Source organism: Megalopta genalis, chromosome 3 (genome assembly GCF_051020955.1).
Source record: "Megalopta genalis isolate 19385.01 chromosome 3, iyMegGena1_principal, whole genome shotgun sequence".
Taxonomy (NCBI): domain Eukaryota; kingdom Metazoa; phylum Arthropoda; class Insecta; order Hymenoptera; family Halictidae; genus Megalopta; species Megalopta genalis.
The window spans coordinates 32484723-32502966 of NC_135015.1; the positions used below are offsets into that span (position 1 = coordinate 32484723).

General features: G+C 45.7%; 1 protein-coding gene across 1 annotated transcript in view; it reads left to right on the forward strand.

The window, feature by feature from the left end:
• The window catches only part of LOC143259211 (uncharacterized), a 228301-nt gene extending 213191 nt beyond the window's left edge, over positions 1–15110 (forward strand). The window contains exon 6 of the mRNA XM_076520620.1: positions 13987–15110. Within this exon, the coding sequence (XP_076376735.1) occupies positions 13987–14147 (161 nt within the window). The 3' untranslated portion in view covers positions 14148–15110. The remainder of the gene's footprint in view (positions 1–13986) is intronic.
• The last annotated feature ends 3134 nt before the right edge of the window (positions 15111–18244 follow it).

Below are 18244 nucleotides of genomic sequence, written 5' to 3' on the forward strand. Positions count from 1 at the left end.
TTCGACGGCTTGAAAAATCACGGCTAATTACAGGAGTCTATTTAACACAGCAGAATCGCTATCCTAGTTTAGAATTTGGAGTTTATTGGTTTGACGGTTCTCGGATCCATTGGCGTAACAAAAATTGTGCAGAAAATTGTGCAGAATTTACGCAGAATTGTCGAATAATTCGTAAATAATTTGTAAAAGGTTACAATTGAATTCCGAAAGCGTGGAAAGAGAGTTCGGCGATCCGCGTAATTTATTTATTATTCGTAATCGATTTATTATTATTCGAGCAAGTCAATTGGACGTAGTTCTTTGAATCACGCGAATCGAAACACTCTGGTAACGTGTCTGTCGAGAAAGCAGCGATTCGATAACTCGAAATTCCGAAGCGACGAGATGAAACCGACGAATGCGACGGGACGAAATCGTGAAAGAAAATCTGGTTCCTGATTTGTCATTAGGGATTCGTTGTTACGTCGCAAGAGGGTATTGCCGATTACGGTGTTAGGATAGGACCCCCCCCCCCCCCCCCCCCCGCCCCATTAGAATCAAGAGCCGGCCGGGGTCTCATCAGGGCAAGTTGACAGCAATTTCTCCCGGTTCCGGATGCGAATAATCGCGGGTCCGAGACCGGCGAAAATAATTCCATAGCGTCCCCTCGCAAACGAGCCTCCATTATTCAACGCGATCTTTGATAAATTTCGTCGGACGGACAGTCGGATGGCGCGGGGCGATGGGGGGAGGGGAGGAGGATGATGTCGGACCGAGGAGGCCGGCAGGAGGAAACGGATGGAAAAATATATCTCGTCCGTGTCGTCTGAAATGAAATAATTCTCCGCGATGTGAAATATCGTCATTCTCATAATTAAAAGTTGAGGTTGCGACTCGCGGGAGCCATTAGTCTCCGGGAGAGAGCCGGGGACGTAACGCCGGTCACCGTGAGTTCCTCGATTCCTGTAATTATTCCATAAAGCGGATATTTATATTCGCCGGCGGACCAACCCCCCCTCCCCGGTTGCCGCTATTTATTCCGTCCCCGTTGCGTTTTATAGGCGGTCTCATTAGGGGGCTGACCTTTTCACCGTGTGTCACCGGCCTGGCGCGGCGCGGCGCGTCCCGGTTCGCGGGAACGTCTTGACAATTAACAATTTCGATGCACTCCGAGCCGCGCGATTAATGTCAGACGTCCAATCTATCATTCCGGGATCCGCTCGAATCGACGGAGAAATCCGCCAAGCTCTCCCTCGGGTGAAAAATATTACCCGGGGATAATCGTTCCCGGGATTTCGACAAATTTGTCGATTTCTTGACGATTAATATCGATGCGTTTTACGGCGCGATTATAACATCGGATAGCCGATTCATCATTCCTGAGACCATTTAAATCCTGGGGGGGGGGGGGAGATTCTCAAACTACGAGGAACACTGTTTTCTTTTTCTCTCGGGAAAATCGCCGAATTTTGGGATTTTGAGAAATGTTCGAAATTCTTGGCGATTAATTCCGATGCGTTTTACAGTGCGATTGATACCGGAGGTTCAATTTATCAGTCCCGAGTGCATTTAGATCGAGGGAGAGATCCTCGAACTGAGAGGAACACCTCTTTTTCTAGGGAAAATTGCCGTCTGGAGTTTGGAGAAATGTTTGAAATTCTTGACGATTAATCTCGATGCGCTTTATATTGCAATTAATATCAGAGATCTAATTTATCATTCCCGAGTGCATTTAGATCGAGGAGAGATCCTCGAACTGAGAGGAACACTTTTTTTCTCGTGGAAATTGGCACCTGGAATTTGGCGAAATGTTTGAAATTCTTGACGATTAATTTCGATGCGTTTTATATATTGCAATTATAATAATATCAGAGATCCAATTTATCAGTCCCGAGTGCATTTAAATCGAGGGGGAGATCCTCGACCTGAGAGGAACACTTTGTTTCTCGAGAAAATTAGCGCCTGGAATTTGGAGAAATGTTTGAAATTCTTGACGATTAATTTCGATGCATTTTACATTGCAATTAATATCAGAGATCCAATTTATCAGTCCCGAGTGCATTTAAATCGAGGGGGAGATCCTCGAACTACGAGGAACACTTTTTTCTCGAGAAAATTGCCGCCTGTAATTTGGAGAAATGTTTGAAATTCTTGACGATTAATTTCGATGCATTTTACATCGCGATTAATATATCAGAGATCTCATTTATCCAATTTATCATTCCCAAGTCTATTTAAATCGAGGGAGAGATTCTCAAACTACGAGGAACACTTTTTTCTCGAGAAAATTGCCGCCTGTAATTTGGAGAAATGTTTGAAATTCTTGACGATTAATTTCGATGCATTTTACATCGCGATTAATATATCAGAGATCTCATTTATCCAATTTATCATTCCCAAGTCTATTTAAATCGAGGGAGAGATTCTCAAACTACGAGGAACACTTTTTTCTCGAGAAAATTGCCGCCTGTAATTTGGAGAAATGTTTGAAATTCTTGACGATTAATTTCGATGCATTTTACATCGCGATTAATATGTCAGAGATCTCATTTATCCAATTTATCATTCCCAAGTTCATTTAAATCGCGGGAGAGATCCTCGAACCGAAACAATATTTTTCCTTCGGTAAGTCGCCACCAACAATTTTGAAAAATATTCCGAATTATTGACGATTGATTACGTTGCGCCTTATACACATCGCCGTTAACATCAGAGATCCAATTTATCATTTTTGAGTCCGTCGAACGTCCAAATGAAAATCGTGGACGGGCGTGGGTGGAGGCAAATGACTGTACCAGAGATAGGAACGTCGCCCGCAGACGTTCCCACGGTGAAAAGGGTTCCGGGGCTCTAACGAGATTTTACGAAGGGCCTCGTTGTTCGACGTAATAACTCGCGACGTCTACCGACCCGGCAGCCATCCAACTAGCTGCCAATAGCGGGACATCGATTCGTTAAAAAAAAAAAAGAAAAAAAAGAAAAAGAAATAAGAAGGAAGCAACGGAACGATCTCGTCCTCCTGCAGAAACGATCCCCGATGATCCTGCGCCGATTACTCGTTAATTAACTTGGCCACCTGTCCTGGATCAGTCGATAGATAGGGCAGAAGAACCAATTACGGTGCCCCGTTCGCGGACTTCCGGAGTTCCCCGCTATTAAAACTAACTCCTCGGCAATTTGATTGACGCTTCTTAAGTGCTCGAAGGTAAATATCGAAGCTCTTTTCGTCGATACAAATTTATCGATACAAATTTATGGATACAAATTTATCGATACAAAATCGAAACAAAAATATGAAATGCTGTCTAATACCAGAAATAATATCCTACGGAGATCCGCACTCGTCGCGAGCTCGGATAAAAAAGTGGAACAACGAGAGCCTTTTATTTCCTTCGATTCCGACTAAATGCAAGTTTACAAAAAAAAGAAAGAGTACATAACCGGTGCACAAAATGGAGCAATTTGGTCACGGTGTTCTCGGATCACTAAATTCGAGCACGCGGTTCTATTATCATCGTTCTAATCGGGCCGAATCCCCGGGGGATTCTTTACACGTATTATTTTAATAAGCGAGAGCTTTTAAGCGTCGCCGGGGCATCGCCGGCGGATTAATTCAATCTGGGAAGCGTTCCGCGGCGGCGGGTGGGAAGAAGAATTTCGCGGAAGGGACGAGCAAAGCAATTTTTCATGGGAAATTATCCCGAACGGAGCGGTACGGGGGAGAGAGGGGGGAGTCGGAGGAGGGCGGGTAGTTAAGGAGTTCGAACTCCGCGATGGAGTTTTCTCGCTCGGAGTTGCGCCCGCGACTCCTTTCGGATCGAGCGCGACTCGGGCACGGCACTACGGACCGGAAACGTTGCTCGTCAACCGAACGGAACGGCCGCGAAAGGGCTGGATCGTCGTCGTCGCGCGCTCGATCCGAACGGACGGGTGTCCCTCCGGCCGCGATCCGATTTAACCGGCGCGACCCCGGCACCCGTAGAACAAGTCCCATCGATGAAGAGAGACCGCCCCGCTGGATCGTGGATCTTTACGAGTGCCGGTTTACGAGCCACCCACGAGCCACCTGATCGAGAACGGTCGCGGTACACGTTAACGAGGACCGGCGAAACTTTCGGGAACGGTCGGCTGCCGGATTTACGAGCCCCTCGGAAACACTTCGACCGCCGCTTTGATTCTTTCTGACTGAAAATCTGCCGCCGGTGATGACCGACCCCGAGCCGGGCTGGCTCGCCAAGTTTTCCTCGCCCCCCCCCCCATCGCCAGTTTAAAGAGGTTGCGAAGTCCGACGATTCGACTCGACTCGGATTGAAGTTTTCGAGGAGCTGCGATTATGGGGACTTAGGATTCCTGGGGAATAAAGTTGCGGCTGGGTGGTTCGGAACTTATGACGACGGGACTGAGACCGATGCAGTGATATTTGCGGTGGCTGGTGTATTTACTGAGAATTCACGTTCGAAAATGCGGGAGATTGTTCGACGATTGGTTTCCGTGAAATCCGGCCAAAATTACGGCGGTTTTATCGTGTTTTTTGAGGGGACGCGATCTCTTTAATATGATAAATGGAATAAATAATATGGTATAATTAAATAGTATGAATAGTGGAAAATAGAATAAAATAGTATAAAATGGTATAAAATAGTATAACATAGTATAAAATAATATGAAGTAGTATAACATAGTATAAAATAATATAAAATAGTATAACGTAGTATAACATAGTATAAAATAATATAAAATAGTATAAATAAATAGTAATTAATTATATATAATATATAATACAATATAATAATAAAATAATAATATAATATAATAAATAATATATATAATTTAATTATAAATAGTATAATTAAATACAATAGACTGTAAAAATTGTTATTGGAGTGACAAGTTCCGAGCAGCAGCATCGAAAGGAAGGAGAATATCTTAAAAAATGCCTTGAGAAAACATGTTAAATAAGAACGATAAATGATTTCGGATATACTTCTCGAGCATGTATTATTAAAAAGGGCTCAGGAATAGTTGCGGTAAAAATTACGTCCAATTCTTCCGTTGAAAATTACCAAGTAATTTAACTTATCGCCGGACGGGTCTGTAAAAATGTCCGAGCGGCCGCTAAAAGATTGAGAATCCAGAAGAGAGAGAGAGAGAGAGAGAGAGAGAGAGAGAGAGAGAGAGAATAAAATCGTGGAGGCAGATGATCCTAATTTCGCTGGACGCCGGGCGTGTCTACGAAAGTTTCAGAGGCGCACGATTTCGGAATCGGTGAATCGGGAAGGGCTAGAATAAAATCGTAGAAACGGTGGGCAACGCCGGCGAAAAAGACACGCCGCGCGGCTCGCTGTAATCTTGTGCTGGCCGCCGCAATGCGGGCGACCTGAATAATGAACGTCGTCGGACACGGCAACAAGGAAAATGTAAACGCGCTAACAACACGATCGCGTTAGGTATCGACGTGTGAAAAGCCGGAAAACCGTGGAGGGCAGAAGTACGCACCGGGAAGACGGGAAAAAGGAGTCAGCGAGCCGGATCCAATTAATCGAATATCGACCGTCCCCTCTGTTTCCCTTTTTTCCTCTGCTCGTTCTCTCTTTCTCTCTCTCTCTCTCTTTCTCTTTTTTCTCTCTTTCCCCCTTTCTCTCGAGCAGGCGTCCCAATACCCGTTCATTACGGAAACAGTGACCCGCCTACCTGGACAAACCGTGCGAGCCCCGGGGCTTTATGAAGCCTCGTATATCCTACCCCCTTCGAACCACCCCTAAGTTTCACCCGCCGGCACGTACGCCCACGGCTTCGTGGACGCGAGTATCGCGGCTAATAAACTTCCGGCAAGAACAGAGGGGGAAAAGCCCGGTCCGGAAAAAAGCGCGGAGAACGAGAACCGGCATTGTCGCTCGGCGCGCCGATGAATTATATATTCGAGCCTCTAAATCGAAATTAAAAGCGATTCCGGGAAATCGCAGGGGCGGGGCCGGTCGATCGAAGCCGATTTTTTTTCGTACTTCCCGGCGTTGCGTGTCGCCGCCATTGTCCCGCGGATCGACCGCTTTTTGTCCGTTCAAAGGGTCGGTCGATCGAATACGCTGTACCAAATCGTCGGGAAATTATAGATCGTCGAGTGACGCGTTTATTCCGGTAATTCGCGATCGGAATCGAGCGCGGACATTTTTATTAGAAGCTCGGGAACGTTGAGTTCGTTCGGAATCGTTTACGGAGACCTGTTGGATTCCGTGGAAATGAAACGAATACGGTAATTTCTCCACGGAAATGTTCGGAGGTTGGAATTGAAGCCGGCAGATCTGAGAATACTAAGTCGCGATTCGTCGGGCCTCGCGGCTCGTTTTTGTAGAAATCCTGAGCAGTCGGCAAAAAATGGTACGAATAACGTAACTTTTCTGTTTCTAATATTTTGCCACGATTCGAAGGCAATTCGGAGGGTACGTGCCACGATTCGAAGACAATTCGGAGGCCACTTGTCACGATTCAAAGGCAATTCAAAGGCCTCTTGCCAGATTCGAAGGCAATTCAAAGGCCTCTTGCCAGATTCGAAGGCAATTCAAAGGCCTCTTGCCACGATTCGAAGGCAATTCGCAAACCACGTGCCACGATTCGAAGGCAATTCGCAGACCACGTGGCACGATTCGAAGACCCTTAGCATCGACGTAGCAATAAATTACATAGACGTAGGACCAACACAGAGAAATTCACAGCATTCCGAAATTCGGTATTTACAAATAATTACTGTACATCGTCTTCGCTCTGCAAAAGTGTAATTTTCAATCGGGAACCGACTCGATGCAATGAAAAAATGGCGAGCGCAATTTTCGTAACGATTCGATTAGTCGACGTGCGTGGAACGTTCGCGCGTTCCCTGTATTTTCTACGGTAATTTCGCCGGCAGCGGCGCTTATGGTGGCGGCCGTTTGTATGTAAACGAGGCCTGCTTGGAATAATTGTGAACAGACAGTATGGGACGGCGCAATTTAAATAGTCCCCGTTAGAACGGATCCGACGGTCTCTTGTACCGTCGACGTTGAGTGGAATCGGCCGGTTTCTCTCGCAGAAACGAATCGACAATGTTCGACAGACCTTTCTCCGTGGGTCCCCCTTCCCGTCGCTACAAAATGAAATCAGTGGCTGTCAATTATTCTACCCGATTCTATCGTGGAAGTCAGAGTCGCTGGAATTGTTTCTACATTAAATGTGTTACATTCGCGGAGCATTGAGAAGATACAGGGCTGAGCAGAAACAGATTTCTCGAGTAACGCCCAATTCGGCGAGTAAACATTTTTTTAAATTGTGGTTACATATGGAAATTCACCGATTTTATTTACATGTTACGATATCAATTTGTAATATATAATATATTTGACGATAAATTCATATAATATATACAATATATGATATATTTGACGATATATTCATATAATATATACAATTTATGATATATTTGATGATATATTAATATAATATACACAATATATAATATACTTTATGTTATATTAATATAATATACACAATATATGAAATATTTGATGATATATTAATATAACATACACAATATATAATATATTTTGTTATATTAATATAATATACACAATATATAATATATTTGGTGATATATTAATATAATATACACAATATATAATATATTTGATGATATATTAATATAATATACACAATATATAATATATTTTATGTTATATTAATATAATATACACAATATATAATATATTTGGTGATATATTAATATAATATACACAATATATAATATATTTGATGATGTATATAATATACACAATATATGATATATTTGATGATATATTAATATAATATACACAATATATGATATATTTGATGATATATTAATATAATATACACAATATATAATATATTTACATATCACAGTATCTGAAAAATCACCTAACGTTTCCGAGACATTTTCGTAAATCTTTGATCTCTTCGGATAGTATATTACATATACTGTTTTATGTGCCCCGTATGAATGGAACGAATGGATAAATAAAATCTGGCAATATTCTTGTCATCCGGATAGTAGTTCAATTATTTCTAATCCATCGCGACTGTTACGGGTGACAGGAAGATTCCTATCCGGTTCGCTGCGAAGTAACACGGGGAGGGAAAAAAGGGATCGCGGCTTTTCATCTTCCCACCGAATTCCGCTATAAAAATATTCGATGGAACGCCGCCGCCGCGCGCCGCGCGCCGAAAACGCGGCCGATACGTCCGTCGATATCGATTCCTTCGGAAGCCGATAAAAAATCGCGGCGTCGTTGTCGATATTACGTTCAATATTTCCGCGGCCGAGGTTTTTAATCATTTTCCCGTCATCGACGGGAGAAAATCGTCGCCGGACCCGGAACGGCGATGAAAAAGGACGGCCGAGTGGAAATGGACTCGGGAAAGCCGAGATGATACGCGTGTAATCACTGGTAAAACGGTGCAAAAAACATTTTTTGTAAGTGGACACAGCCGGAGAAGAAGTTTCTATTGGACGTATAAGAATGATCGTTCACAGTTCGCTAATTAGTAGACTATAGACTTTAAACGTTACAGACGCTTCTTGTAAAAATGAACGAGAGTAGTGCAGACAAATTTAAGAATATCGTTGCATTGTTCTCAATTTATTGAAACTATTCAAGGAAACGATGCATTTTTATTGAACTCCTGTTTCGAACGGATGCATCAGAAAATATTCATTCTGCCTAAAAATCTGCGATACAGTAATTAATTTCAGCGTACCTCTGACTGAAAGGATACCGAAAGAGCCTCAAGTGGAACATACCCGCCGTTAATCAAACAACTGGACAAATCCTTGCATCATCGAGCATCGTTCATCGTCCGAAGTCGTTTAGCCATTTCCGCTCGACTTTCTTTTCATTTACGACCCGTCGAAATCGCTTTGAAATCACGACGACAACAATTTTTTTGCCAGTCGAACAAAAGCAATTGCTTCAAGATTCGATACAGCGAAACAAGGAAATTTCCCTCGCGAAGCAATTCGATCGCGAACGAGGTGCTCGTGAACGAAGAAGTTCCGAAGAAGTCCCGAAACCGCGTCAAGTAGAATAGACCTGCCAGCGATCAGACAACTCCCAGACAAATCCCAGCTGGATCAGACAGTGACATCGTCGAAAGCGATTCGACTGTTCTCGCATCTGCCGTCAAATTCTTGCTCGCCTCTGACCTTCATTTTACAACAAGATCTGTTACAACAAGAATTTTACAACAAGATCGCGCGGACAGCGAGTTTCTGCCAGCTAACGAAATAATGAGTCGACTCGTGGATTTAACGGGCCGGCGGAATAAATATCTATCGGGGCACGGAGACACGGGACGGTCGCGGTCGCGGTCCGGCAATTCGTTTCAATAAACCCGCGAATGAATGGGGCACGGTCGCAATAATCCGGGGCAAACACGAGCGGAATAAACAAACCCATAAAAGCTTAAAAAGTTTTCTTGTTACCGGCGGCGAAAGGGCGCGGCGGCCGGGCCGCGGAGAACGCGGCGCGGCAAAAAAAAAAAAGAAAGACGCGGCGGGACGCGAAGCGAAAGCTTATGTGCACAACCTCAGAAAGCTCCGCGGAGCTTCCGTTTAATTAGTCTATTTGGACCAGCTGCAGCTACTTAAGCAACGTGGCCCCCGCGAATTTACAGTTCCGGGGCCGCGAGCGTTCCGGCAACGAAAAACAATTTCCCTCGCCGGGGAACGAACTGTTTCCCGAATAATTTAGGATTAAGGGTTAAGAACGGCTATCGGGCGGCAAGCAAGTTTGCGGCGCCGTGCCACGAGACTTGGCAAGCATAACCGCACCCCGGAAGCGACGCGCTCCACATTTTTCTCCGGCAGAAGGGCCGGAGGACGGCGGGCGGGAGGGAGGGAGGGAGGCTAACGAGCGACGCGTTCGCCCACCTGGTCATTACTCAACTTCTTATTGTAATTAAAAACGATAAAATCGCCTGGTAAATTCATTACCCGGAATTTGTAATTGAAAGGGAGCCTGATGTGGGTTAATAGGAACGCGACAGTGCGTCCCGACCGCGACAGGGGTTTGATTAATACCGCGGCTTCCGCGGAAGTCCGCGACAAATGGATTTTCGATATGACCGCGTCGGTTCTAAAGTATCTCGAAATTAATTCCCGCCCCGGGACCCGGAGCATCATTAATGTCCCAATGAGGCCGCCGCCGCCGCCGTGGCAGCGACGAAAATTCGTATTCCCCGCGCTCCATATTCCCCCGGCGATGAAACGGATTTTTAAATGGCCCGATTACGGGCTACCTCGATCCAGTTTCCCAGCCATTTCGCACGTAATTTTAATGTAACGACCGCGGCCCGCCGGAGAATGTGTTTGCTATTTTAATTGTCCGACGGACAAGGCCGAGCGACTGCGCGCGTGCTCGGACAGGATTCGAGGATATTTATCTTCTTGGGAATATTTAGGATGTTCTGGCGATTATTGGAATGCGAACGGTTCAGGGAAGAATAGAATCGTCAAATGGTGTATTTGACAGCGTTTCGACGAGTATATCGCGGATTTGATGCGTCTATGTCGAAATTGGACAGTCGCGATTTAGAACGGTGGACGCAGTGGGAGAATTTAAAAACGTCGATCTATTATTCTCAGCCTATCGAGGTTGTCGAAGAAAGAAAGCACTTGCTATATATAGTTTATATTTCTGCAATAAAATTTATATTTCTTCCATAAAAATCCGCGATCTAGCTGTGAGTAGAAATTGACGGCCTGTGGTCGGGCAGGATTCGAGGAATAGAATTGCCTTGGAAATATTTAGAAGAGCATATTCGGGCGATTATTGGAATACGAACGGTTCAGGGAAGAGTAGAATCGTCTAATGGTGTATTTTACAGCGTTTCGACGAGTAGATCGCGGATTTGATGCGTCTATGTCGAAATTGGACAGTCGCGATTTAGAACGGTGGACGCATTGGGAGAATTTAAAAACGTCGATCTATTATTCTCAGCCTATCGAGGTTGTCGAAGAAAGAAAGTACTTGCTATATGTAGTTTATATTTCTTGCAATCGACGAGGAGAATTTTTATTTTCCATAAAAATCCGCGATCTAGCTCTGAGTAGAAATTGACGGCCTGTGGTCGGGCAGGATTCGAGGAATAAAATTGCCTTGGAAATATTTAAAAGAGCATATTCTGACGATTATTGTAAAGAAAACGGTTCAGAGAAGAGTAGAATCATCTAACAGTATATTCAATCGCGGATTTGACGCGTTTATGTCGAGATTGAACAGTCGCGATTTGAAACGGTGAACGCGTTGGGAGAATTTAAAAACGTCGATCTATTATTTTCAGCCTATTAAAGTTGTCGAAAAGAGAAAGAACTTGCTATGTTTAGTTTATATATCTTGCAATCGACGAGGAGAATTTTTATTTTCCATAAAAATCCGCGATCCAGCTATGAGTAGAAATTGACGGCCTGTGGTCGAACATTCCTGAAGCGGAATCGCATCGAAAATATTTATACCGATAGAGTTGCGGTGATTATTGGAAAGCAATCAGCCGATCCGGCAGGAGAATCGGTTTCGCGAAAAATATTTAGTAGCGGAACGACGAGTAAAAAGTGACTGCGCGGTCGGACGCGGGCCGAGAAGAAACGCCGAGAATTTCTACGATGTTAGTCGTGGATAATTATCGGGAAGCTATCGCTTCTTGTCGGCGAGAATAAAATTGCTGGAAGAAACAATGAGTTTAATAGTATATCGATCAGTGGGAACAGACGGCGCCCGGTCGGACACGATATACGAAGCAAAATACGATTTCGCGTATCTTCGGGTTATCGCCGTATTTAATTATCGGCCGGCGATCGGCTGTTCTCTTCGGCGAAAACAAGATCGCCCAGTGGAAACGGTCCGCGTATGATCAGACATGCTTGATACCGCCGGTATCAGTTTCCAGACGGCCGTTCGCCGGCGTCCAGTAACCGAATATCGTGGACGCGTCAACGTCGGCGTTCCTGAAAGGCTCGCGGCTGTTTTTTTCTTGTTGAAAACGCGAACACAGTCGACGTGTCCGGTATCCTCTTACCAATTATACGGAGGAAAAAATAACGATTCTTTTGTCGGCCGCGATTCGATGGGCGGGAAAAACAGTCTCCCGCGGAAGAATGGAAACAAGAAGCTGCTACGACCGAATCTGAAACAACGAAAACCATAAACCGCGTTCTAGAATCTTCGCCGAGATACTTTTTGTTTTCGAAACGCTTCTGTTCACGGTGAATCGAACGCACTGCGAAACCTCGTCGTTCTTAATGGAACGAGTAAATTGACGCGTCCCGTTTCAATTTGCGCGAGCCGTGGTTATTATTGTTATAAATGGGTAAATAAACGCTCTAGCGCCGGTTAAACAGGTGACAAGTCCGCGTCGGTTTATAATCGACGCACGGCAGTCCGGCATTTGCATAGAAATGAACAGTTCGATAAATCCGTGAGGGACCGTTCCCGCGATAAGTGAAAAAGGACAGCCGTGATCGGACGCGATCAATTCTTCCACCTTCGTCTCGTGTCCAGACGAATCGTTGCGCATCCTTTTCGCTCGCCGTGCCAGTTTAACCCTTCAGGCTCGAGGCTATTTCAAGTCCGAAATGGAAGCGTTTGCTTCGAGCCAGGTTACATTTCTGTAAGTGTAACCTGGTTGCTTGCGGAGGACATTTATTATTGAACAATTTATCGAGTAGAAAATTCTAGAATGCGTAAACTCTTTGAAAAAACAGCGCAGCAATTTTTAGCGTCGTCTCGGAGTCGTCGATCGAGCTCAAAGGCTTGAATTCCCTTCTGACTTCGTTAAAATCTGTGTCAATGTATTCCGAAGATCGAGGGAACGAAACTTGACTCTTGTTGACTCGATTCCATTTTGAGCTGGCGCTAACCATTTTAATTTTACAATTATTACACATTTATATATTATATTATCATGTTATTATATTATTATATATTTTTGTACCTTAATTGATCTATTCAAATTTGACGACAGAGCAGCCGAATTAATTTCTCGGTCTTTTTTTACGTAAAGGTACCTGTTCGTCCAAAGTGCGAGAAAACCTTTAAAAAAACTCGTAGATCAATATTTTATACGTCATTTTGAAGAGGAAACTTTGCAGAATAAGATCAGATCGAAGTCGATGCGGAGAAAAAATTATGCATGCATGTCGATCGAGCTCAAAGTCTCGAATTCCTTTCTGCATAGTCGAGGAAGCAGTTGCGTCGGAGTTAATAATTATTAATTCTATTATCGCGTCGATATTTGATATTTTCGAAAAGAAGGATTTCGTCGAAGGTCGGTCTTTAAAGAATCGGATCCGAAAAATTGGGGATCGACGGAGGGTTGATCACGATGTTCCGTTGTTAGCGTTGAGAAGCGATCGACGGAGGCTGGTCAGTCATCGTATTATTATTATATATTTTTGTACCTTAATTGATCTATTCAAATTAGACGACAGAGCAGCCGAATTAATTTCTCGGTCTTGTTTTACGTAAAGGTACCTGTTCGTTCAAAATGCGACAGAACCATTTAAAAAAAATCGTAGATCAATATTTTATACATCATTTTGAAGAGGAGACTTCGCAGAATAAGATCGGATCGAAGTCGATGCAGAGAAAAAATTATGCATGCATGTCGATCGAGCTCAAAGTCTCGAATTCCCTTCTGCATAGTCGAAGGTGTACCGTCAAACTTAATAATTATTCATTCCATTATCGCGTCGATATTTGATATTTTCGAAAAGAAGGATTTCGTCGAAGGTTGGTCTTTAAAGAATCGGACCAGAAAAAATATGGGATCGACGGAGGGTCGATCACGATGTTCCGTGTACCGTTGTTAGCGTTGAGAAGCGATCGACGGAGGCTGGTCGAGGCGTCGCCGCGTTATCGCCTCGCAGACACACTGAATTATCATCGAGCCGCGTGCCGGCCCCCGCCGTCTAATCCCGGGCATTCATCATGTTCCTTCTGTCGTCAGGTGGCAACAGCTCAGCGGGACGCAGCACGACGGCCTGGACTACAGCGGCGACGATGATTCTAGCGTTGATTGCGAGCCCCGTGTTCCTGCTGTCGACCTCGATGACGATGTTCGCGGCGACGGTCAGCACGTCCGCGGCTCTCAACGCCGGCAGCAGGTAGCTCGTAGGCGTCGACGACGACACCCCTGCCACTGCCTGACCCGATTACATCGTCCATGTAAAACCTAGTAGTCTAGGGCTTCCAGTTATGTATGTTACTATGTATGGAGTAGATAGTCGAATAACAATGATTTTTATTCGAGTGGGCCTGGCCGAAAATACCGAGCAAAACATACACCGAAGAAAAAAAAACAAAAATACGGGGAGATTCGGAATGGAGGGAGACAGAGAGCGAGAGCGAGAGCGAGAGCGAGAGAGAGAGAGAGAGAGAGGGGAAGAAAAAGAGAAAGCTGGAAATCGGCGCTAGCCGAAGTTCCCACCAGCTCTCGTTTATCCTTTTTGCTCGCGCGAGCAGATTGTTGCGAGCGAACTGGCGATCGATCGAACGATCGATGGATCGATCGATCGATCGTGTACCGTCATAATTGTCCGATTCTCTGTGGCTACTAGGTGAACACGCGGGAATGAAAGAACACATGGCCGAGAACGATGAATAATGATCAATTTCAAATCTTTGGAAATTCCAAAGATGTGGAAAGAGATAGGGAGAGAGAGAAGGAGAGTGCGAGAGAGAGAGAGAGAGAGAGAGAGAAGAGATGTAAACGGATGTAAAGCGAATTTTCAATTGTAACCTATTGTACGCAATATAACACTCCCTACGACACACGATATGCTTGCTCGTTCGATTCCGTTCGTCCGATTGTTTCAATTTTTCTGTGATTCGTTAGTGACCCCAGTGTTCACCGAGCGTCGAGGATAGATATACGATAACAGGGGTAATTAATATACAAGAATAAAACGGAAAGGAAGAAAGAAACAGACATGGTTTAAAAAAACGTTAGCGCAGCGACGGGCGGCGTTCTGCTCAATATCCGCCTCCTTTTAAGACGTCTGACGAGGAACGCGACACCATAGGTACCGATTTGTAATCTGTACAAATTGTAATAAATTACCATTCGAAGTACTTCGATTCGAAACTCACCCTCTCGTCGGCCCCGTTCATTCTCCACCCTTCCGCGTAATACAGCTCCTGCAACCGCGAGACCGGAATACAATCGACAGGATATCGCGAGAAATTTGACAGCTTGCAAGTAAAAAGATAGCCGAAGCGTTCTGAAACAATGCTCGTTGAAGTTCACACGCTCTGGTACATCTCATCTCGTGATCTAGAAAGTAGTATATGCGAGCAATCGAACGCGATCGATCCGAACAGTAGCGTCGATCGACGCGAAGTAGAGTAAGTCGACCACTGGTCGGGCGGTCAATATACTCCTGAACAAACGAAGAGGTAAGTTTCGGTATATTCTCGCGAAATTTGTTAGTGAAAAGATAGCCGAAGCGTTCTGAAACAATGCTCATCTCGTGATCTAGAAAGTAGTAGTATATGCAAGCAATCGAACCGTCAATCCGTAGCGTCGACCGACGCGAAGTAGAGTAAGTCGACCACTGGTCGGACGGTCATCATACTCCCGAACAAACGAAGAGGTAAGTTTCGGTACATCCTCGCGAAATTTGCTGGCGCGAACTGCTCGGAGATTGATCGAACGTCGCGGCCCTTAATCGTGCAAGTAGCTCGAGCAAGCCATTAGTCGGACCGCTGGCATGTGTATCAGCGGTGCAAGAAATCTGTTCTTAACCCAGGCGACTGTATCAAGCGATGCAACATCGATCTCGCGGGCAATAGGGCCGCGTCGACGATACGGGCGAGTAGAACAACCGTGGCATTGGTCGGGCAAATCGTCCGAAACGGAGCGAAACGGAGAAGCAGAAAGTTCCACGGTTCGCGGGTCGTTCGAAAATTTATCGTCGCGCTTTCTTTCCGTTTTCTTTTCCGACGGAATTCCGGCTGGAACGCCGTGAATTGCGGCGCGTCCGAGGGCGAAGGGCGCCCTCCCCCGGCCCTCCCCGGTCGCACGCCGGCAAACTAATCTCGCCGCTGAAGTATCAGTCGCTGCGAATCCGTCCGCATCGAGGAGCCCTGCAATTAACTCGACGTTAAACGATTCTTCTTCACGTCGGCGCATAAGGTAAGGATGCCGGTTCCCTTCTGGGGAACGTAATCTGAAACGTCACTCCACTTTGACCCGAACGCCGGCACGGGAAAAGGGAGAACGGCGTGGGGTCGGGGGGCGTACGGGGGCGGCGAGAGGGCCGGGATTGATCCAATAAAGAACGCTCCCTGAAAATTGGCACGACCACTCGTAAATGTTGAAGTGCACTCGGGGCTACGTGGATTGCTACGTCGAAATATTTCCGGGATATGAATTATATCGGTACGTGACTCTTTCCGGCGGCCGTAATTGCGCCGACAGAGTTTCGGCGGGAAGGTTTATCGGCTCCTTAAAGCGAATTATTAAATTTATCGCTTAATCCCACGGACGCACGCGCGCGCTCGCGCGCAAGCGTGCGAGCCGGCCGCCCGCCCGGAAAACGACGGCCGCTGTTTGCTGATTCGGGTCCGGACCTTCCTACACACGTCCCTGCGACCCTAATTTTACAGCGACAACGGACCAAGCAGTCGGAGCACTTGCCCGCGACCTCCTCTGCTATGAACATTCGGCCGCATGGCATTGTGGACCGTCGATTTTCCTTAACGCTGAATCCACCTACGCTGCATTTTTTATGAAATTTATTGAAATTATGAAACAGCCTCGCGCAGGATTGGCCTTGAAATATTCTGAACGTCTTGAAATTTCAGAATATGTTTTTGTATTCATTGAAATTACAATTTAAGTAGCCGATGGTCGCTGCTTTTTACGCGCGACGGGTACAGTAATGTCTCCCTAACTGACGCTTAGATTGTACATAAAAATGGACATTCTGGGAAGAGGAGATGCGATTATACGAACCTTGCGAGCATAATCGCATAAATTTGCTTGCATAAAAACGAGCTGCAAGGCTCGAATAATCGTGTCTCGTCTTCCCAAATTGTTCATTTCTGTGGACATCTGAGCGTCAATTAGACAGACAGTACTGTATACTCGTTGTGACGCAAAATGCCGCCACTTCTCCACGACGAGTATACTCGTCAAACACAGCTAACTAGTTAAATGCTAAAATTGTTTGAATCGATATATTCCGCATACTTGGCCACAATTTTTCCACCGAGAGTAAACGTGTGTCAAGAACCGAACGAATCGATCTCTTCGTTCGAGGCATGCATTGCAATAAAAATAGCGAAAGGTTTAAATAACCGCAGTCTTCTCGTCGTAATAAAACAACTATGAACCCTGCTGGTAGCACCGTGAAGGAATTCCAGTTTCCCAAAGGCCGACGGCAAATTCCGCAGAGCCGTTATCACGGAACGCATCGTGGACCAGTTAATCGCATGATTAACGTAGCGAGCATTAATCAAGCGTCGACAAGATCGGCCGGCAAGAAGCTCGTGGAAGGATATTTCTTTTTCCATCGACGGTGAAGTTCGGACTTGGAGGAAATTAGGTCGCTCGTATCCAAGTTCTCCGCGAGGTCGAGAAGGGGCCAGCAAAGAAAATGAAAAGGTAAGAGCGAAGCAGAGGAGAGCAGAGGGAGGAGGGCCACCGCCGCGGAATCGACGTTAATCAAGAACGTTCAGGGCCGTACGAAGGAACACGCAGCCGGCTATTCGGTCCATCTGGCTTGTCGGCGAAATTAAAACGCCTCTAGCCGCCTTCCAGCAGCGAGGTCCGTTTCCGCGAGGCTCTCCCAACGATTCCGCTTGGCTCTGTGTTCTCGCACGTGTCCCGCGCGACCGGCACGTGGCCAGCAAGAGGCGTCGTGACGTGCGCGGACGCTTAAAGCTTGCTTTAGATCCGGCCCTCGCCCACGGCTCGCCTCGAGTCACGTTGCTTTCCAGCCCCCGTTATACGTGTACAATGCTAATTCCACCGCCACCCCGCCCCCCCCCGATCCGCGTCTCCCCCCTGATAACCCCCACTGAATTTTAATGCGAATATTTACCGGCCAACCGGGACTGTATTAGACCGAGCCATTAAATTCCGCGCGAGGCTTCTACCCGGTTACGCGCCACCCTGAAAATAACAGACACTGCTTTGTCCGTGACGCTCCGACCGTCCTGGATTTCGGGGAAATTCGCCGCAGTCTTGTCGCGCGGAAAAC